This window comes from Diospyros lotus, chromosome 14 (assembly GCF_014633365.1).
Source record: "Diospyros lotus cultivar Yz01 chromosome 14, ASM1463336v1, whole genome shotgun sequence".
Lineage (NCBI taxonomy): Eukaryota > Viridiplantae > Streptophyta > Magnoliopsida > Ericales > Ebenaceae > Diospyros > Diospyros lotus.
The window spans coordinates 29,984,217-30,007,483 of NC_068351.1; the positions used below are offsets into that span (position 1 = coordinate 29,984,217).

A 23,267-nucleotide genomic window follows, 5' to 3' on the forward strand; every position below is an offset into this window, starting at 1 on the left:
AATCTTAACATAAATTTTATTAAAATAATCTTAACACATCCTTAAATGAGAAAAAAATATTAAAATTTTGCCATAAAACGATCACCATCAAAACATTCTCATTAAAGCCCCGATCCAATGCAATGAACTTGGAGAAAGATGAAGACACACGGGCATATCCAAGCACACCCCAAGAAGCCCCAACCGAGTTGACAAACGTTTTAACTGTCACCATATATACAACTTGAATAAGCACTTGTTCTATTCCATCTCAATTTGTTGGACAAATTAGAGATTTCAACATCAACAATAATAATAGATTTATTATAACTAAAAAATAAATATCCTTCTTCCAAGTCTTCTGCAAAATTTCAGTGGGAAGACAACAGCTAGGAGGGCAGGGGAGGGGAGCAAACCAACTTTATTTCTTATTCAATCTTATATATGCATACACGTACAAAGTAACACGCATAATTAGTGTCATCACCAAGATGTTCGTACCCATTAGTAGTGTAGTAATGTGATGTACGTACATGTCAATGAAACTGAACAAACTCGCAGACAGACAGACCGACCGTTACTTATCGCGGATTCATCTCTACATAGGGTTCTGCTTACAGCCGTCGTGCTTTTATAATATTATTATTATATATTTATATAGATCAATGCATCCTGGGATCCACGCGAACCGACTTCAGTGTCTCCACGTGCGGCTGCCTGTCATCCCCCAACAAATTAAAAAAAAAAAAAAGAGCTAATTAAATGGGGTCATGATCTAATGTCAAATTAATAATTGAATTAATTTACACTGCCCGACATATGTCTCGAGAGGATTATCGAAGGGTATCAAAAAGACAAAAATACCCTCCTCAAATTGCAAATTTACAAATCCTGTTATTGCCTTTGTTCGCCTAGCTTCTCCTTTCTTCTTTTACATGGTCACTAATGCAATTGCTGATCGTTGTTGCCTTCGCCTTGTTGCCTCCCTCCACCAAGGATGCAGTGGCAATCAGCGAGATAAGGGTGGCGATTGCATCAGTAGCCATGGAAAAAGAGAGAGAAAAGATAGCTGGTAGACAAGGCAATGACAAGGTTTGTAATTTTGTAATTTAGGCAAGAGTATTTTTATTTTTTTAACGCCTTTGATGACCCCTCAATAGAGTCGGTTAGACTGTGTATAAGAGCTCTTAATAATTTAGTCCTATACCACTTGAGCCCTAGCTTGTATAGAAATGAAACAAAAAATTAAAATGATACGAAATAAAAATAAAAAAATAATATTTTTAAAAAAAATAAAAATATAAGAAAAATATGTAAATAAAAAATATAAAAAAATTAATAAATTAATAAATATAAATTTTAATATAAAATAAATATTTAATTTAAAAATAAACATAAATTTTATAATATATTTAAACAAATTTTAAAAATATTAAATTTTTTTAAGACCGAAAATATATTTTTAATATTATAAAATAATTTGAAATATTTTTAAAATAAAAAAATAATCCTTCTTTTTTTTTTTTTTTGACTGTTTCTAGGAGCTCATTATAAAAAAAAAAAAGTTCAAAAATACTAAAACAGCACCAAAAAGCGTTCCGTGCATCATAACTTGAGAGCCTAATTACCAAAATTGTTTTAACTTGAATGGCTATTTTTGAAAATAGAGTTTATAAGAGTTATTCTTTTTTATTTATTAACTAATTAAAAAAATCATAAATTATAGAGCTTATAAACTAAAAAAAGACTGAAAATGCCCTCAATAAAATTTAAAATTTGCAATATAACCCTCTATAATTCATAAAATTGATCTCATAATTCAAACTAAGCCAAACGCTCCCTTAGCCACCTTCGTCTAATGCTTGTTAAGGGTACCTGACGAGAGATTCAGCGGGAGCATGACCACGGGGGTGGATCCGCGCCACCTTTCGGAAGAGTGATTTGTTGATGAACTTGCCGGCGTCTTCCACCACCCGATCGGGGTCTTCCACCTCCGGGACCGTCTCCCTTCTCGACTTCCTCACCGCCACGTCCGGGGCGCGCTTCAGCTGATGCATCGCCGTGAAGAGTCCTAGAGATGTCGACACCGCTATCATCCCCACAGCCACGTACGCCGGCACCCGCTCACCCTTCATCGACCTGCCGTCGGTTCCACACAAGCATGAAGTTTATATATAGTACGAATACTGAAGTTCAATTTGCGATGACAGCAGTGTTCTGTGTTCACCTTGGCTTGGTGGCTTGAGGAGGGTGATGACCCAAATCAAGGGCAGGGACAAATCCCGATCTCCTGATCGCTCCCAGCTGGCGACTCGCCATGGATCTCCAGTAGACCTGCAACATGCTCCGATCATTAATCAAATTAACATATGAAGATATGTACACAATGAAGGAATTAACGAAGACAACTTACAGGAGACATGATGAAAGCCATGTATATGAATTAATTAGTTAATGAGCAAAATCCAATTTGCTTGAAATCGAGCTGTGAGAGCAACAAGGCGATCCAGAACTCTTGATCTGCAAGTGATTCCAAGCTTGTAGGGTATGCTGCTTAATTTCTGGGTTATGGATCATTACACATATATAGTAGTAAGCATTAATTAGTGGAGGAATTAAGATGGTTCGGGAGAGACCCACAGAGAACTGTTTTAGATAAAGTCGAAGACCCTAGTTAACCCTTTCTTTTGGATCAAGAGGCTAATGATTCTGACCCATTTGTCAGTCATTAGAAGTCTCCTGAAGCAACCAGTCATCTTCATCTACAGTACGTATCTGCTACTGTGTACTGTGATGATTCCTTACGTGCCCTTCTACCGTTTTATCAAAAGGGAAATGCAGTATCATTAATGTTAAATGTCCAAAACTAAAGGATGGAAGCAAAAAGTTAGAGATCGTGAACGGCAGGATTCGAACCTGCGCGGGCAGAGCCCACATGATTTCTAGTCATGCCCGATAACCACTCCGGCACGTCCACGATGAAGTCCAAGGTTAAGTAAGCTCTTTAATAAAGCTATTAGCGCTTAAGCAAAGTGTTTGATAAATTGGCAGAGGGCTTCCACCTTGTTAACTATCAAAATCATATTAAAATGATAACCTAATCGAAAATAATTTAAAAATCATGTTAAATAATAGGTTCCTTTAGGCAAAACACATGGGACTTAAGCCTCTCGAATAAACATGAATAAACATAAATAATTACGTAATTTCACATAAAGATAAATTTAAAGTCAAAATTTTATAATATTTCAAGTTCTCAAGCAATAAACAATTTATACTATTTTAAAGTATTAAAAAAATAAAATATGTTTTTTTTTAAGGTATGATCAAAAGTGAAAAATCACTTTTATCGTAACAAAAGTTATGTAAATATATATATGTATATATTTGTAAAATACAGTTTGTTCTAAAGTGAAAAAAAAAAAAAAACAGAACCATAAATTAAAATTATATTTAGACAAAATTGTCCTCAATTGATAGTTAAAATTATAAACAATATACTTATTAAATAGTATTAATTATATAAACAGTTTTGTAATATTTTTTTCTTTTTTATAAACAGTTTTGATTAAATACTAAATTATTTTCTCTTGACTTTTATAAAAAAAAAATAGAAATAATATAATTTTAGAAATAATATCCAACAGAAACACTAAATTTCATGATAATTTGGCATTAATTCAATTTTCTACTTATGAAACTAATTGCTTTGCACACACATAGTACCATGGCGGAATGCCCCTCGTTTTGGAAGGTTAGGATATATTTGGATACGGGCTAAAATCTTCACTTATTTAGAATGGCCTATAAGTCACAATCATGATTCTTTTTTATCTCACAATACGCCTATATAAAAGCATAAATTCTAAGAGATCGTATGTTATTTATTATATATTCTACTTTATTTTACCTTTGATACCAAGACTAACTTAATCATGAGAGATTATACCAGGAGATCGAGCTCAACCTTTGCAAGTAGAGCAGGTTTTGAATAAACTCAAGATCGAGAATAGCTATTAAACATAACTGGCTTTGGATAAACTTTGTTTGTGTGGTGATCGGTTCTAAGCATCATCAATAAGAAAAAAAAAAATTGTACATAGATTTTGTATATTTTGTTATACACTTAACTTTACGACATTATACATTTTATTGTTATAAACATTCTTGTATTCTTAATTAAATACATAATATAGTAAAATTAAATAACAAAATGTGCAAATTCTATATAGAAATAGTATTTCCAATGTAATAAAAACTACCCAAAATTATTCATAATTCATGGGGTATATTGCAACAATATTTCCACATTTAGCTCTATTTGATATCTTTCACTCATTTAATTAGTGACATTTTTTTATCTAAGGACAATTCATGTTTAATTAATGACTTTGAATCATAGCCCTTACTATTATTCTATACTAATTAATATATAAATCGAAAAATATAAGATATGAAAAATGTTTTAGATTTTTGTCATTTTCAATGTATTTGTTTAACTTATTTGATAATCCCCTAAAAAAGAAGTCACGTGACTTCTTATCTTACATTTTTTAGATATATTTATTTTTTACTCCCTCTAGATAAACATATCTTGAACCTTACTAATAAGAAAAAAAATGACGCATATGTCCCCCATTTTATTTCAAAAAAATCAATAACCAGTTTGATAAAAATCTTAGAATGCTTCCTAACCTTATTTTAATTATTCCATATATTGGTTCGAAAAATATTCCAACCTTATTTTAATATAACTTTATTTTACTTATTTAAACAAATACTACCTAAACATATTAGTTAGAAGTTCAAGATGATTTTGGGTTACGGTTTTGGATATGTTACTAAATCATCTCTCTCAGGAAAAAGTATATCCGAAACAAATAATTTAACATAATATATAATACAAAAATATCTCTAAACCACATATAAGATATAGAGAATCGTATAATAGAAAAATAAATTATATAATAATGACAAATAGACAAATTATATAATCAATAATTATACAATTACTATAAAAGATATATTCAATTAATAACATATATTTCATTTATGTATATATTGTTAATAAAACTCAACATATAGATACTAATGTCAAACACGATTGTTTAAGTGCTTAGAGCACCCATTTCATATTATGAATTACAATTTATAGACAAATTTATTTGAATCGTGTTTTTTGCAATGGATACATAAAAAATGTACATTAGAATTTTTTTTTTTCTTTCTCAAACTTTTGAATACTTCGTAACGACCTAAGAGAATGTAACTATTTTTAAGAGAATATTTATATCTCTCACAAATAACTAGAGTTTTATTCTACTTAAAATTATAGAGAAAATCTTACTCACCGACACATAGAAGACCAATAAGTTCATACTAATTTAATCTGCATTCATTTAACTTGCATTAATTTTTTATTGACTTATAAGAATCTTATATTAAGGCTAATATATGGTGACCTAATTAATATAAAATAAAATTCATAATTTATGTAAACTCACCTAATTATAAAAAAATCTAACACATTATACATCATGTGTTATATAAAATATTATATAAAAATAAATAATCAATGAGTCACTACACACGAATAAGGGGTGTATTTTTTGTTGTTGCAAGTAATAAGACTTTTGGAATAGAGTTCTTGTAATAAGGAAAGACGAATTTCTTAATACAATATCTTTGTAATGCTTGTACTATAACAATACCACAAAGATATGCATACAAAACAAAATTTACAAGTATGATTTCCAACATCTAATATTGTATAAGAATTGAAAATATAAAAAATATATTACCTAAACAAAAAGAATGAAAAACCATTTGAAGGAGGTCCATGGTGAGGAGAGAATGGCCCAAGTGAGTGTATCCCCATCAAGTTAAAAGAGAAGCCATTATCTACCCTTAAGGTGAGGGACTTCACCTTTGCACCCAAGAAGCCATTATCTAAGCTGGATTTTGCTTTTTTGGACTTGTGGCTAACCTCTATATGTTGTCAAGACAACTACTTTTAACCAACCTTTCCAATTAGTTTTATCTTTTCTTTGCCTTCTTTTGAGAAGGTCTTTGCCACTTTTAACCAAAGCTTTGCCCCAACCTACCCATCTCCTTTGGCTTTTTCTGCACATGCAATGAATAAGTGACTAATCCTCTATTAGATTAATTCCTTTCAAATAAAAATATTCCCAGTGGGGGATTAATTTAACCTAATATGGGAATTATGCTATGGGGGACCATTCCTTAAAAGATGTGATGCCCTCCATTAACATGCCTTCTTTGTTATTTTTTATAGAAAATTTGTCTACTGAAACAGAGTGTAACTGATAAGAACATTACTTCATGGGATCCAGGGAACTCACATGTGTCAGGTAAACAAGCTTATTTACTATAATAGTTCTTTATCTATATATACCATTTCATATTTTGAGAGGGCTGGGGTTTCTTGGATGAAAGGTAATTATATATGTATATATATGTGTGTGTGTGCAGAACAGGAGGAGAGAAAAGAACAAGTTCATGCTCTCTTTAGCAGCCCGTCTGTGAAGCTGAGGGCCTGTGCCATCTGAGAGATGTGCAACAAGAAGAAAAAGACGACGATGGCCGGTGCGGCTGCTGCTGCGGCGGCGGCAACCACATGTGGTTGCATATACCCTCTTCCATAAGTGAGTTGCAGAGGGTGTAAAGAGGCAAGTCAAAGAGGCAAAGGGAAGGCAATGCCTTTCTTCCAGTTTTCATTTTTGTAACGCCGTTCTTGCTCATTGAGTTTGTGTGCTTTTGTCTGTACTCTACATAATTAACATCACTTGTGTTAATGCCATAACTGGCAGCAGCTTCTTCTCTTCCTTTATGTTTTACATCTGTTCACGTCTGCAACTTCCATTTCCCCTTCACATACACGTTTTCTGCCTAAAACTGACCCTTATTACTGCAAAGCAGACTTGACAGTTACAAACCATAAACCAAACCATAAACCATCTTTCGCAAGATTAACAAGCCAAACCACAAACCATAAACCAAACCATAAACCATCTTTCGCAAGATTAACAAGCCAAACCAATCTAACCAAGTTCAATTTGGTTTTAATCGTTTAAACCAAACTAAGCACACACCCCTACACGGTAGTTCTTTACCGCTGCTTGTATAAGAAAACCCCAGCTCCATTCATCTGAAAATCTGGTAAGCTGCAGAAAATACGGACATCCAACAAATACCAATAAACACAAATCAATGAACCAGTGCACGAGACTCTCCCGCGTTCTGGGTTCGGTGCAAATGTCAGTCTCAGCCTCCGAGTGCGATTTTGTTCACCCTGGGGTAAAAACATCATTTTGAACTTCCTTCCCTACCCACCAACCCGTTTCTCTCTCCTCTCTCTCCTTCCTCCCGTCGTCGACTCACCGAATGCTGCTCGCCACCTCGCCGACCCGCTGCCCAGCGGCGAGGCAAAGAGGCGATGGCAAAGCGGCGGGAGAAAAGAGAGAGAGGAGAGAGAAACGGCGAGGCGAGGTAGCAAGCAGCGGCGGGTTGGCGAGGCGAGGAGAGGCGGCGAGCAGCGGCAAGGCAAAGAGGTGAGTAGCGGGTCGGTGAGGCAACAGTCGGCGAGTCAACCGCAGAAGAAACGAGAGAAATGGGTGGTGGGAAAGGAGGGAGACCAAAATGACTTTTTTTATCCCAGGTTGAACAAAATCGCACTCCCATTTAAGCAAATTCCAATATTAAGCATCAAAATAATAATAATTATCACAAGCCTTAATCCCACTGAGTGAGGACCCATATGCAACAAGAAATAGTATACAAAAAGGGCATGTCCAGATAGTTGATCAAGGCGGCCACAGAAAAGAATACATCACATGCCAAAAGACAGGCTGCTGGAAAATGAGATAGCAGAGATAGACACAGAGGCCCTGCATCTGTTGTATTCATTTGACAGAGAACAAAAATACTCGAAGAATTGTACCCTTTCATCTGACAAACAATTATCATTTGAATTACAGTGAAATTTTCCGCCTAAATAGTTCATGTAAACCTCAGGAAACTGACATGGTGTATGAGAACCTTTGTGCATTTCATTAAGGGAAGTTTGATCTATTATATGACACAAAAAAAACTTATCTACTATTCGATTAGCAATCTACTAATCTTATTCTTTATATCGTCGTCGTCAGCACTGCTATTACTTTCAACTTTCAGCGACAAGAAGCCATTAAGCCGGGTTGCAGTATCACCTAGCTAAGACTTAGATGCTTTTTCACGGCTTCATAAGCAATGTATGTTATGCTTGCTGATGGCACAACTTTTAGAAGATTAGGGATAAGTCCTTTATATAAACCTCTCCAGCCTTCATGCTGAAGAGTCCTCCGAAAGACATCCGACATTCCGCTGTAAGCAGTAGGGGAATTACAGCGCTGAGCTTGCAGCCTGAAAAGGCAACTATTACAATTAGGATCAATGGGGAAATGCAGGAGTCCAAACTTAAAATAAATGAACAGGGGAAACAAGTGCGGGACAGTCAAACAGGGAATTTTACCTTGTTCGGATAACCTGCAAAGGGTAAACACACGTTGCTCCAACAGCTCCTGAAACCATCCCACATCCCAGATGCACAAGAGGTCCAGGTTCTGTAGGAAAAGCTAGGCTTTTAAACCGCAATTATTCTTGAAAAATACATCTATAAATGAAAAGGCCAAAAGGCTAGAATAAGAGGAACATCACTCATTAGAACAGCAAAGACACCATACCAGTGTCCTGAGGGAAGTATCTCTTTGACATGTCCTTTAAGGCCTCATAGGCAGCAAAGTCTATGCCAGAATAAGGGATTATCCCAAGAAGAGACGGGAAAAGCCCTCTATAAAAGGCTCTAGGTCCTTCCTGGACCCAAATGTCCACAGACAGTTTAGTCAACTTGGGAGCCTTCCCACCTTCACAAGCAAAAGTCTGCAATCGAGTTTTCACAAGATCTACAGGATAGATAGATGTTTGTGCCACAGCACCAGCCATGCCACCAGCAAGAAGTCGCCCAGCAGTGCCTATATCATCCTTCCCTTGAGCTCCAATGATATTTTTGAATGTCTCATAAGCATAAAACTTGATGGCACTTTCAGGTGCAACCTTCAGAACGTTTAACCCATTACCTCGAAAAAACCCCAAGAAACCTCCTTCCTTCCATATGCTCTTAATTGCAGAAACTACAGAAGCATGTGTAGTCTGTACTTGCATAACGACCTTCAGGCGATCAAGAGGAGCAGTTGCAGTACGAGAAACAGTTCCAGCCACTGCACCTGCAAGCAGATATTGAGTTGCATTAACATGCTTACTGATGCCTTCAGGAATAACAGCCTGCTCCCCGATATCTACAAGATATACTCTTTCCCAGTAATGATAAATGTTCTCAATGGTTGCCTCGTGGGGATACAGCAAAAGAAAATCTCTCCATTCTTCAAAAGTTATAATTCCATTATTATCCTTATCAACATGCTCAACGAAACGTGCAAGTTCATTATCATCTATCTGTATCCCTGCAAAAAAGAACTGCCAAGGCTTATAAGATGAAGACATGATAGCAGATATAAAATGTCTTCATTCAAGTTACCAAAGAAAAATAAATCTAAAACTTTGTGTCACAGAAATTAAACTTGACTGCATAAAACATAATTTTTCATCCTATGACATGGTTAATAACACAGTTACAAAATAGACAGACTTACCTTAAGAGAAAAACAATTATTAGCTGAGAACATAATATAAAAACAGTTAATTGAGAAGGCTCCATGGGATGTTGCTCCAGAAAATAAAATCTTACAAAAACAAAAAAATATGCAGCAGTTACAAAATAGACATTAAATTAGCAACATGAAGATTGCTCCAACCCAGTGTTTAGAAGTGTGCTTTTAAGCGAAAAGTGAAAAGTGCAAAATGAAGCATGCTTAGGGCTTTTTGTGTGTAGCTCAACAACTTTAGCTGAGCATGTTTAGTTGTGCTTTTACCTGAGCATTGAAGCACAAAATAACAAGCTTCAGAAATACACTATTTTTTTTTTATTAGACAACAAAAAAAGTTGGATTTGTTTAAATTTTTGCAATGATATGGCTGCAAGAATGGAAACATAACCTAAAAATAGCTGTTTAAGATCTGATAAAATCATATATACATTTAAACTAAAAAAGAGACTATATTTACCAAGCAAAAAATATTGATGGAAACATGTAATTAGATGTAAATTAGAGATTACTAATATATTCTTGATTGTTGTAAACTAGGGATTAATGATTGATTCTTGATTGCTATAAATTACCCGTTGTTGATTGATTGTTTGAGGATTGTTGTAATTTAGGTGTTGAATGATTGGAGATAGGTGTAATTTAGGGATTTTTTTTTCCTTTATGCTTTTTTTTTATGATTTTATGACCTTGTAAACATGTATAAAATGTAAATGAAAAATAGCATCTCATCATCTATTAAATTTGCAGCCTTCATTCTTATTTCGTTATTTTAATGATTACTTTTCTAATAGTTTATATTTTTTAGACTTATAAAAGTTTATACTCTTTATTTCATTTATGTGTGCTTCACTTGGCTTAAGAGTGCACTTCGTTTTGCGCTTAAGCTCCATAAGCCTTTTGTGCTTAACTGCGCTTAGCGTTTTTGAAAACATTGCTCCAACAGCAATTCAATAACATAGTGTCACGACTCAAGGTTCAACCTAGGGTTTGTAATGGAATTTGGAAGAAATCGGGGAAGAGAGAATAGAGAGGGAGGGAGAATTAAGAAAGAACAGAGAGGGAGAGAGAATTTGAGAGGGAAGTAATCAGATATCATTCAACAACTGCCTATTCTCTAACTAATCTAGCCTATTTATAGGTTGTTCTATCCTTTCAATTAATGATAAACTGAAAGGTACAATATGATAGGCCTCAAGTACAACAAAGAAAGAAATACAAGTATTAGATAATTACTACTATATCCTTGGGGTCGTGACAATCCCCCCTCCTTGAGAGATTTCTTGTCCCCAAGAAATTATAGTAACTGGACCTGTTTCTTCATCCAGTCCCGACTTGTTCTTCTTCCTCTCTTTCATCATCTAGTCCTTTCGAATATAATAATTGCCTTCTGCATTGGTGTCCTGGACTAAATTTTTCTCCACACCTATAACACAATCCTAATTGTCTCATTTGCTCCATCAAAGTAGGTTTGACTAAATTAGGATTAGTGTACACCCTAGAATTCAGATTTCCTTCTGACTGTTGACTGATCACAAGATGAATTTCTAGTAGGATTTTGTGCTTTTTGAAAATTGCTACTGTTGTTGCCAAAATACAACAATTGAAACTTGTTTGGAGTGAGAGAAACCGTCGTCTGAAGCCGTGCGAGGTGTTTGTGATCGAAAGTGTAGCCACCGAAAGAGCTCTCTCGGAGAGGGGGATTTTCCGAGAGAAAGGAACCAAAGAAGGGTTGAGAGAGCTACGGACAGGTGTCTCTTAGAGAGGGGATATCTCTCGGAGAGAGGAGGCCTCTCAGAGGGAGCTCGTCTCTCGGAAAGAGCCAGGCTTTATCGGAGAGAATCGACTAGCCTTGTGCCCGGTTCTGTGAACGGCTCTCGAAGGGGGTCTATTACACCTCTCAGAGAGGAATATATTGGCTTCCAAAAAGAAAAGATGACTCTTTCGGGAAGGTGCTTAAAGGGCCTCGAAGAGAACAGATGTTCTCTCGAAGGGACTGATGACCTGTGGCTCAGCTTCTAGAAGGACTATAACACAAGACAAAGGTTAGAAGGCTTGCGGGAAGAAACTCCCACGAAGACCCTCCGACGATCAAGTCAGTATCCAGAGAGAAGAAAAGTTACAGAAAGAAATGTAAGGACTTCGGAAAGGAAAGTTTGAGAGAATCAAAATAGGTTACTAGAAGTTCGGATCCCGCCAATCGTGTTGTGTTTTGCCGTTTATAAAAGTCCGAGTCTTGATGATTGATTGAGACACGTGACCAACTGTGTTGCTGGCCTTTCGGAGAGATGTCCCTCTGGGAGGAAGAATCCTCTCGAAGAGATCCTCGGAGGAGCCTCTCCGAGAGGCCTATTGGCAGCTTCCTTCTCCAAGGCGTTTCATTCTTGAGAGACTTTCTCGAAGAGAACCCTCTCAGAGAGACAAGGCACCACAGCTACTAAAGCAAGCTTATGTAACCTTGCCTTCTCAGCAGCCTGCTTAATAGTTGCAGGCTGCATCATCTTGACTGTTTTCCTTAGTTCATCCTTGGGGCCACCGATGAAGCTGGAAATGAAGTATTGTTCTGTTAAAGCAAGTTGTGAATTCAACATCAAATATCTTAATTCCTCAAATCGGATCTAATACTCCATCACGAATCCATCCTGCTATAATTTGTTAAATTCTTCAACCACATTGGTCATAGACTTCTCTCCAAACAAGCCACATAGATCCTCCACAAACTCAGTCCATTTAGCATCAGATCTCCTCATCTTGATCCAACCTTGATACCATGAGTCAGCTATATCATTGAGATAGGTTGTTGCAAGGTTGATCTTCTGTCCTTCTACTGCATTATAATATTGAAAAAACCTGTCAAATCTGCGGATCCACCATCTAGGTTTTGTTCCTTTAAACACTTGCATCTCCAGCCTAGGCATTGGAGTATAAGGAGAGGTTTGAGAAGAACCTCTTACCCAGATTGTTGGATCCAAGACCGGTGACGACTCCTCAACTTCTTGCAATTTTGAAGCTCAAGGAAGAATTCCATCACCAGGTAGGATTGGATCAGAAGTGGATCTAGGTGGAAAATCCACTGGTAAGCTAAACTGAGGCAATTTTGACAACATGTTAAAAATGCTATTCATTCTCTGGCCAAAATTCTCAAGAGTTTATTTGTTTTTTTTCCAGTTCTCTCTGCACACTTTCTCTGGTTGCAGTGCTTTTTTCTCTGCCGTGACTAACTTCTTCTTGAGTCTACCTCAATCTGAATTCCAATGCCTCCATTCTCGCCTCAAGCTGCTTCATTCGTGTTCCTTCTGCCATCGCCAATGCTCGCCTTGCACTTCGACTTTTGTTCACTGCTAGGATCGCCTAAAGAATGCCTATCTCACAGTCAAGAATCGACTACAAATGACCGCCTCTAATTGCAATAGCCTATGATCAGCAATCGCTCAGGAATTCTGCTTCCAGCACTCACCTTCCTGACTCACCTCACTCGCAATTCAGCAGCCGAGGACCATCGACTCTAATACCAAATGTCACGACTCAAGGTTTAACCTAGGGTTTGTAAGGGAATTTGGAAGAAATTGGGGGAGAGAGAATAGAGAGGGAGGGAGAAATCAGAAGAATGGAGGGAGAATTCAGAGAGAACAAAGAGGGAAAGAGAATTTGAGAGGGAAGTAATCAAATATCATTCAACAACTGCCTGTTCTCTAACTAATCTAGCCTATTTATAGGTTATTCTATCCTTTCAGTTAATGATAAATTGAAAGGTACAATATGACAGCAACCTAAAGTACAACAAGAAAGAAATACATGTATTGGACAATTACTACTATATCTTTGGGGTTGTGACAGCTTCATTAGTGTGTTAATCCTCATCATTTATCAAAGAAGAACAAACAAAAGAGAATCCTCATGATATATAAAAGAATAAACAAATAAATAATCTTATTCCAAATAAAGGAAGTAAGAAGTTAAAGACTCAAACGATCCTGGCTTGAATTGTAAAATTATCAAATATTCTCCAAAAATACCTTGACCACAGCATCTAATGATCATAATAGACAGATTGTCAACAACAATCATGCTTGATTCATCATCAAGCAAACTTGGCCTTTCATTTTTCTAGTTCAAATTCAAGTTTTTCATGCTTTTAGACATGATAAAACTACCTCATTGAACTTCAATCAACTGTTTTGTATAGCTTTCACCTTCTTCATATTCTCACTACTATATTTTGTTGAGTCCAATTCTTAATGCGAGTCTTCTAACCAGTGAAGAATAAATCATCGATCCACTTTGCCTATAGCTTCATCTTTTTGACAATCATAATACAACACAAAAATACTCTCCTAGTTTAACCATTATTACCTTACTATAGTGCAAAAAGAGAGAAAGGTCATTGTTTGGCACCATACACTATTTGTTTCCCTTTAAAAAAATTAAATAAGTAGCTTTGATTATCATACACAATACTAAAAATTCATTGCATGATTCCCAACTCTTAATATCACCTGTCCTTATAAATGTACGAAGTAAATTTTTTTCTCCAGCTGCTTTACCTGTTTGGTCCACTTGATGCATGCACATCCCACATTTCTGTATTTTGCTTCTAAAAGGAACTAACAAAGGAGCAACTAATTCATTTGAAAAGACACAAGACAATGCAACCGAAACAGTAGTACTCCCATCACAGTTAGAGCAATTCTACGGACTTAACTTCATTTTTTTTCTCGTTATCAACCAATCAATCAATACCCTGTTTGCCAACCCTCCACCTCCTCCCCACAGTAACCTAAGCCACCTAAATGGAACAATTAAACCTGCACTCACTGATTGAAAATTTTAGAGCAAAACCTCCTAATTCCCCAAATCATATGAGAGGAACTTACCCATGCAACCTTCAAATGTATTACAACATACAAAATTCAAAACAAAGGTGGGTGTGAGGTTTGACCTCACAGAAGGATGCAAGTGTCTGTGACCTCTAAACCATCAATGTAAACTTGTGAAGTTGTGGTTTTTTTTTTTTTTTTTTTTTTTTTTTGTTGGGGTTGTGGGGGGGGGGGGGGGGGGGAGCGGGGGGGAGCAAATATATGGAAAAGAAATCACATTGAGTGAATAAACAAGAAATCAGTAGTTCCACTACTTAAATACATGTTAAAGATAAAACATGTATGGGTCCGCTACATGAATTCTAGCTCACTTATCATTTCTAGGGGTGTTCAAACTTTGGGTTCTTAAAAAAACTGAACTCAACCAAGTGCTCGGGTTTTGAAATGTCTCAAACCGAAACCCAACCAAGTATGCTTATCAACTGGACCAAAACCAAGCAGCTCAGTTCAGTTTTTTCCTGTTCAGTTGCTTGGTTAACTTACTTTTATATTATTATTTTTACTCTCAACACATCCCCTCACATGTGACCAAGTTTCATAGCATGACTGGTCCAAACAGGTGCATCAATTTAAATATTGGGTCAGTGGTGAGATTTGAACTCAAAAAACCTTTGCATGCTATGATACCATGTTAAATTGTTAACTATCATTCCATCTAAAAGCTTAAGCTAGTAGATAGAGGGTTAACTTTATCTTTTATATTAATTTTTCTACTATCAATAGAATCAATACTATCAGTTCAAATCTGCCATCAATATTCAATGCATAGCATAGAAAAATCAGTTCAAACATGGTATACAACTATAATCAATTCAAACAAATTAAGATAGATCAAACGGTGAGCATTTGATACAAAACATATAAGCTCAAATAGTCAAATACAGTGTACACATGTATTTGATTCAACAATGAAATCTGTGAAAATCAAAATCAAGTAAACAAATAACAATCATGAACCTGACCAGATATTTACCTATCAAACAGCACAAGGGAGGAAAAACAACCAATTTCTGGAATGGCAACATGGGGGGAGGGTTTTGATTGAGGGTTGAATGAAAGGGGTTTTGATTGCAAGGGGTTTTTATCATTTGAAAGACTGGAAAGTGTTTCTGGAGATCGGAAGGGTCAAGGGTTTCACACTCGTTTAGGAATAGAAACCCTCTTCCCATGCTATCAACCTCACCTTTTCAATTGAAAATAGAGCGGCCAATAGATCATTCACAGAGTGAGACTGTTGAGAGTTGAGAGAGAGAGGAAGAGAGAGTGACAGAATGAAAACAGTCACTAAACATAGAGAAAAACATATAGTTCAGTTCAGTTTTCGGTTTGTTTCAATAAGTTGCGTTCAAATTTTCAGTTCAGTTCAGTTTCTCAACATTACTAACCGAAACCAAACCGAACTCCTCAGCTTTATGGATGATGATAGTATGTCCGAGAAAGATGTCTGATTGGTTGTCTGGTGCAGTTAAATGGCTTATTTATCCATTATAAATAAAGTTGATGTGATATTCTTTCCTCTGAAATTCACACCATCCTCCACTCACTCTCTCTCCAACACTTACTGAAACAACCACCACTGCCACCTCTGCCCTTTTCCCTTCTTCTTCCTCCATCTCCTCTCTTCTCCCCTCCCCCGCTCTCTTCACTGTTCTGCACTTTCCTTCTCTTAAGAGTCAACAGCTTAGTCCAACAAAATAATGCTCAAGTTGAAACAGATTCAAAATAACACTTTCAGATGGAAAAATGAACCTCCAATTCCCATTCTTCGTCATCTCTTTTGTGTAACAGCCCCAATCAATTGAGAACCACATACTTCACGAATCATCCAAGCCACCATAGCCAATTAAAACCTTCAAATCTCCAATATCTGTGCTAAAGCACTCACTTGTTTGAACTTCATTATTCAATTCATTTCCACACTTCCAGCTTTGGCAATGAACTCACAAATCTCTATCTCAACAGAGAGAATGCTTGAACCCTCAATTTCAGATGACAATATGCCATTTTTCCTTGTTTGAACACAGAATGTGAAACTAGAAAGCGTGTCCTTCAAGGAAACTCCAATCAGTAAAGGGTTTTACCCTCTTTTTTCACCAAAATGTTCCCAATTTTTTTGCAATTTACATCTTCTTGAAAAGTAGAAACGCCGGAAAGAGGAGTTTGAAACTGGGTAGAGAAGAGTCTGAACCGGGAAATTGCAAACATTGAGAATTCTGGTTTCACAGATAGAGAAGATGAGATGTAGCAATGATGGTGAAACTTTTTAGAGAGAGGGAAAGTTGAGAATCTAGAGGAAGAGGAGACATCGCATTTGCTGGTTTTAAAATCATAAAATGGTCTTTTTGTAACTTCAGACAACTCATCCAGACCCTCTTTTTGGACACATCATCACTGTCCTTTCTGAAAATGGGTAAACAAAACTGAACCATTTCTTAAAAAACCAAACTGTCGGTTTTTGGGTTTATGCAAGTCCTCTGCACACCAATTCATTTCTATCACACAAAAGATATCGTCCAAAAATTATATAACTGAGGACAAACAAAAAGGAATGTCCACCCTCAACCACAAAAATAACGAAGACACAATGTGATCATTTAAGTAGAAAAAAGAAAAAAAAAATCTCAAATGCTCTCCTATTCCTTTACAACCAAGTCTACCACCAAACCACTCTAACAGCAGAAAGGCCAACAAAACAGAATCCTAACAGCCTGGCAGGATAGGCCGCCCCCAATTACGTGAGGAGCCCTGTGGAGGCAGGAATAATCCGTTGAATCCCAGAATGGAGTAAACAAAGACCCTAATGTGTTAAGCAACTTCGTACCAACAAAAAGTCCATGGATTCTACACTTCTCGTACACATAAAAGCACTTAAGACTGATTGCCTACCTTCCTCAAGTTAGTAGCAGAAAGGATACAACCAAGGCCAAGTGACAAGATGGAGAAGACAACTAACTCTCTAGGAGGAGCACTTGACCAAACAACTTTCCAGGCAAAGCCAAAGATCCCTTTATTGCAAAGGAAAGGAGAAAGGAAACCATAAAAAGAGCAAAAGTTTCCCCTTTTAGATGGGCACCAAACCCATATGTCCACCTCTTATCCAATCAATGGGTAATCATAAGGAAGCAGTCATAGGGTCCATTCAGCCCTGAAAGTTGCCACAAAAAAAAAGAAAAAAAAAACCTAGGCCACAGGCACCTTGTTACTAAAGCTACCCTAGTCAAGAAACATCTCATACCAAGGCCTACAGCCCTCACAAACATTATCAAATCAAAATACAACCCCAGTACCAAATCTGCAACTTTAACCAGAACAAACTTTAAAAAATCTTTCCACCTCCTTTTGATCATAAATCAACTCACTACGGAGAAGTAATCCTACACCTGTAGACCAATCCCTAACACACTACATATAAATAATGATTCTGTTCACTGGCAAGCCTTTATGACCATTTATGAAGAAAAGCTTTGTTAGATAAATCCAATTCCTCAGCACGCAGCCCACCCTTACTCTTTGGAAGACAGATCAGCTCACCAATTAACCAACTACCATTTGAAGTTATTGCAGATATCACCCAAAAAGTTTTCCTCTTCAACTTCTATGACTTATTAATGATAGAAACAAGGACTGAAATCAAAGAGAGGGAATACATAGAAAATTGCTCTTAATCGAAGTAATATTCCTGCTTTAGATACTACCTCTTCCAACAAGCCAATCCTTTCTTGAACCATTCCACTACCGCACCCCAAATAGACTTTGTTTTGAAGGTTCTCCACTTCCAATCCCCAATTTTAGAAGACACATTTAACAAATCCTCCACCAACCCCTGCAAACATTATGTTATGGTCCACTACAGGGTATGGCACTTGTCTCACGTTAAAAGTTCAGACTCCTGGTGTAGGGTTTATAACCTCTTGAGCACCCTCCCCTTAACAGCTAGCTTTTAAGGGTGAGTTCTACCTAAGGGTTGTAATAGTGGTATCAGGGCCGGCCCCATGGCTCCTAATACAAGCGAGAAGCGACGAATGTGACCCCATCATTGCAATGTTCGCTCGGGACTAGTAGTGACTAGTACACAGCTTGCCGTCATGAGCGTCGGGCTACGGAGTGTGGTGGTATGTTATGATCAACTGCAAGATATGGGATTTGTCCCACATTGAAAGTTCAAACTCCTGATGTGGGGTTTATAATCTCTTGGGCACTCTCCCCTTAACAGCTAGCTTTTGAGGGTGAGTTCTACCCAATGATTGCAACACTTTATTGTGGCAAGATTGATACCCAACCCTGCACTACTTCAAAGCAAAGGAATGAATCCTCAAAACCTTCAATTCTTTCTTAGACACCCAACAGAACATAAGTGTATCGCTAACAAAAAAACCAAAATGTGAAAATATCACAGGTGATTAAAGATCCATCAAGATGATTCGATCAGATTGCTTTTACCTAAAGCTGAACTAGATAGCAGGATGGGTTGTAAGTTGGTGTGGTGTAGCTCTTCATGATTGTATGGTTTGTTTAAGTTTATTCTTGGATCATGTTTCTGGTTTCTTTCTCCACATACAAGGGTTTCCATGTAAATACCCTTGTAAATATGGTGCACTTCACATGTGATTAATTTATCTATTTTCTATGCATTATCTATGCTTGAACCAGCAAATACATGTCCTAGAAACCTGCAAATGTTAAGTCTAACATCTCAACCCATGAATTTTGAAATCAGATTCGGAGCAACAAACCCATGTTACACTGAGAAACCTTTAAGATGATCATAGAAGAATTAAATTATAAACACGTGCAAGTGAGATAAGAATATGATCACCCCATTGAAATAGCATCATGAGTATCTGACCTTATGAGTACATGTAGGAAAAGCAAGCAATATCCTATAAAAGCCCAAAGTTAAATTTTCAATACATTACATATCTCAAACTTGTAACTTTCATCCATTAACACGAGCAAGGCAAAGCATGACAGATATTGTTGTAGGGGCCAAAGAGTTAATAGATAGACATAATTATATTCATTCACATGTATTAGCATAGGTTCAATCAAAATATATGCTTAAAAAATAGAAAATATATGTACCTCTTTATTTTACAAAACTATTGCACTTATTTTTTCCTTACTATAAGATATTGGGGGCTCACCCTTACAAAAATATATATAAATTATAAATGTCACGTGAAAAACCATAAAGTATATGAAAAAATCTTGAAAAATGGGGGTACATGAAAAAATCTTGAAAGGTATAAGGAGTAAACAAACAAATCTTGAAAGATATAGGGGGAAAATGAAAAAATTCTTGAAAGGTAAGGGGGGTAGATGAAAAAAATCTTGAAAATTAAGGGGCCAAATGAAAATAACTAAAAGTTGGGGGGGGGGGGGGGGGGGCATGGGCCCGCCCTGCCCCAACAAGGCTCCGCCATTGCATTAACAATTAGGAGACTGGAAAAATAGACACAACCATGTGCACTCTTCTGTCAATGCCACGAACTCCAATGTTGAACTACTTTCCCCATCTGAATTAGGCAGCTACGATGATAGTAGGAATATTTTTGACTTAGGATGGTATTACTTGCAATGAGGGAGATGTTATTTATATAAGGATGTCCACAAGAAGCACTCCTCAAGGTAAATTACTTTACAGAAAATTCCTTACGGTTACACTTGGATAATGTCATTTCACCCTGTCATTTGTCATTTAGAATTTCAAATTCCAAATTCATTGTTTGGTTACATAATTGTTAGAGGTATTTGAATTTGGGCCCAAATCTACCTGGATTTGGACCCAAGAAATAGAAGGATTTAAAATGATGCCTATATAGGTGTCATTTCAAATGACAATTGAAATGCAACTCCTTCAAAGATAGATTTGAACTGATATCATCTGAAATCCCACTACCCAAAACAAACCTAAGATAAATTGATTTCTTCTTCTTTTTTTGTTTTTTTTGCTTTTTTTTTTTTTTTTTTTGGTTTGCATTTCTGTTCTTGCATCACAGATCAGGAAACCTTCCAGTCATTCAAAATGAAATTTACAGATTACAGATACAGAATTAAGTTGTGGTTTTATCATGTTTCTCCATCCAATTTCCTTCTATTCCTCCAAAATTCCTAAGACAGCTTTGCGCTACCCACCCAGCTAGTATTGCTAGAAAGGCACATATCCATAAACTTTTGATGCTCTACTTTGTTAAAGTACCCTCAATGGCCAAAGGAACACCAGCAAGCCTTACAGATACACATCAAGATAGAAGTCAATACCATTCACTAACCAAAACAACCACAAAAGAAAAACTTTTAACATGGAAAGGGTTCCTTTACACTATGACATTAAGGGAGAAGGCATTCAAAACAGAACTAAGGTCCAAAATGAGTCCTTTTTTCCTAATTCCAATTGCATCCCAATATCAGTTTTCCTCTTCTTGCTCAACATGTATCAAAGTTACATACTATGATCACCCTCAAACTACCATAAAAGAAGAGCTTTAACATCTTATAGCATTATAAAACTGCCAATTGGATACCCCCAGGGTTAGCCTAGCTAGTGATAAGAGACTATAGTTCAAACCTCCTTTGTCACTAAAGTTCAAACCTCTATGGGGCAAACCCACACACAAACTTCTATATGCAAAGGGAACTTGCTGCGGGTTCTAATCGGTCGCAACCAAAAAAAAAACTATCAATTGAAGAAAAAGAGCAAACTATTGAGGGCAAGGAAAAAGCATAGTATACCAGCCTTAACAAGAGCATCCCACAGCTCCTCGGGCAAAATGCAGCCATTGTGCTCGACATCAATCGCTTGAAAAATCCGATAAAGCTCGAGCTCCTTATGATCCATGTACCTCCTAAACTCCTGATAATCAACCCTCCCATCCTTATCCGCATCACACACACCAAACAAGTCCTTAGCGTACTTGTAATCCGCCGGAATTTGCAGCGCCGACAGCCCCAACTCTATCTGCTTGTAGTCCAAAAACCCAGCATTCTGCGCATCGAAGAAATTGAACAAGCTCCGAATCCTCGTTTCCCTCTCTTCCTTGGTCTCTTGCAATGCGCACAGCACGTGGTCCATTGACACCGGACCCGGCTTCCTCACCGGGTTGCAGCAGCCGGCGCGCCGCCCCTTCTGGTGGTCCTCCGCCGCCGTCATCGCCGGAAAATTCACGTGCTCCACGGCCGGACCAGCCCCGGACATCCTCCAAAAAACCACCACGGATTTTGGAGGGCCGAATGGGAACAGATCTAGAATTTATCGGACACCCAGCAAAACCCACGTCGAAATGGAAATGATTTGATTCCGAAGTTGAGAAAGAACGCGAACAGTGCACGGGGGAGGAGAATATTTGAGCGGATCTTCCCACGAAAAGGAAAGATCCGGGTATTTGACCCGGTTCGGGGAGTCAAAGAAAGACGAGAAGAGACCGAGTCGGAGCTAAGCGGGTCTTCTCCGAAGTGATAGACGGGCTTGACAGAGGCAGGCTGGCGAAGAGAGAGAGAGAGTGACGGATTCCAGACGCCCCAAACAGGGCCTCACTGTTAGTGGTGGGAAACGGAAGGCATCGGCGTGAAAAAGGTGTGGATATGAATTGGACGCCAGGCCATCACATGCTTTAGATTCTTGGGTGGGTGAGGTTCACGTAGACACCTCACCTCCGTCTTGTCGGGTAGGACCCGCTCCACCCGTTTTGTTCTATAATTCCCAGTTTGCTTGTTTCGGGTCAAAAAAACACAAAGAGTATGAATAAATAGCCGTGTTATTGTCAATTTTTTTATGGGTTTGACATTACACGCACTTTAACAAAAAGGGGAAATTGTGATGGTCCTGTCAATGCCATTTGTTTTCCAATCTTGATTTAACCTCTGGCCACCATTTCTCACATGTTTGAAAATTAAATCAACACGGCAAAATTGATGTATTCTAATTAGGTATTAATATTTTCATAAAAATTTGTAAGGAAATAAATTACCATAATTATATTGAATAGAATTAGATTTAGTGCCTTCAGAACATAGGTTGAGTAATCGGACAAATGATATGTCGAGTTCGCACCAATGAATCGTGAGTTCAATTCTTGCGCCTGCATAATGAGGCAAAATTTCATACTTGTGATTTATCTTATCTGTCAAAATTGAGAATACAGACGACGAGAACTAATCAAGGATGATCATTCCAAGAGTTAAATTCTTTTTGATAAAATTTTATCAAAAAGAATTTAAGAAATAATTGTGTGGATATCATTTAATTCATAAACTTGATATAATCCAGGTCACAACCTTATACAAAACAATAAAATAGTGAATGGACTATGTTGGTGTCATTTGTTTCACAACATTTACACATATGGCATTCTAAGTATGTCATTTGTTTCATAGCCTTTGTATTGTGATTTTTTAATTTTTATTATAAAATAAAAAAATAATTTATAAAACCTTATAATTTAAAATCTAAAATTTTAAATATATACATTAAAACATTGATATTAATAAATAATTTAATAATAGAGCCGTGCTACAGTGCCGAATGGTTGACGCACGGAATGAAGCCCACTCGACCAAGGTTCGGCAAATTTCATCTAAGATGAAATCCGTCCAGCACACTACTATTAAAATTAAATAAAAAAATAAAATTATAATATAAAAATTAAATTAAATTAAATTATAATTATAATATAAAAAATAATTAAAATAAAGT

General features: G+C 36.8%; 2 protein-coding genes and 1 non-coding gene across 4 annotated transcripts; all 3 read right to left on the minus strand.

Moving 5' to 3' along the window:
* Positions 1-374: 374 nt before the first annotated feature.
* Positions 375-2,666, minus strand: LOC127790474 (uncharacterized). The gene is made up of 4 exons (XM_052320001.1): positions 2,393-2,666; positions 2,207-2,313; positions 1,855-2,118; positions 375-696 (listed from the first exon to the last, which is right to left on the minus strand). Exons 1-4 carry the CDS (start codon positions 2,411-2,413, stop codon positions 642-644), a joined length of 447 nt encoding a protein of 148 aa, XP_052175961.1. The 5' UTR covers positions 2,414-2,666; the 3' UTR covers positions 375-641.
* Positions 2,667-2,874: 208 nt separating this feature from the next.
* TRNAS-AGA (transfer RNA serine (anticodon AGA)) lies at positions 2,875-2,956 on the minus strand. Its single transcript has one exon. It is a non-coding gene; the product is annotated as a tRNA-Ser (tRNA).
* A 3,716-nt stretch (positions 2,957-6,672) lies between these two features.
* On the minus strand, positions 6,673-22,175 carry LOC127790247 (calcium-dependent mitochondrial ATP-magnesium/phosphate carrier protein 2-like). Of its 2 annotated transcripts, none has more exons than XM_052319593.1 (4): positions 21,308-22,175; positions 8,721-9,497; positions 8,510-8,600; positions 6,673-8,400 (listed from the first exon to the last, which is right to left on the minus strand). In XM_052319593.1, exons 1-4 carry the CDS (start codon positions 21,768-21,770, stop codon positions 8,208-8,210), a joined length of 1,524 nt encoding a protein of 507 aa, XP_052175553.1. In that variant the 5' UTR covers positions 21,771-22,175; the 3' UTR covers positions 6,673-8,207. The 2 variants fall into 2 exon arrangements, with proteins under 2 accessions (XP_052175553.1, XP_052175554.1); XM_052319594.1 differs by having other exon boundaries at positions 8,721-9,510; positions 21,308-21,446.
* Positions 22,176-23,267: the final 1,092 nt, after the last annotated feature.

Excerpts from the sequence above, each read along its gene's own strand:
- LOC127790474 (XM_052320001.1), bottom strand. The coding sequence starts at position 2,413 with ATGGCTTTCATCATGTCTCCT. Across the intron at positions 2,314-2,392 it reads TGGCTTTCATCATGTCTCCT|GTCTACTGGAGATCCATGGC; the intron begins GTAAGTTGTCTT and ends AGCATGTTGCAG. Across the intron at positions 2,119-2,206 it reads CCTCAAGCCACCAAGCCAAG|GTCGATGAAGGGTGAGCGGG; the intron begins GTGAACACAGAA and ends AACCGACGGCAG.
- LOC127790247 (XM_052319593.1), bottom strand. The coding sequence starts at position 21,770 with ATGTCCGGGGCTGGTCCGGCCGTGGAGCACGTGAATTTTCCGGCGATG. Across the intron at positions 9,498-21,307 it reads GGATGCTCTTGTTAAGGCTG|GGATACAGATAGATGATAAT; the intron begins GTATACTATGCT and ends TCTTTTTTGCAG. Across the intron at positions 8,601-8,720 it reads ATACTTCCCTCAGGACACTG|AACCTGGACCTCTTGTGCAT; the intron begins GTATGGTGTCTT and ends CTTTTCCTACAG.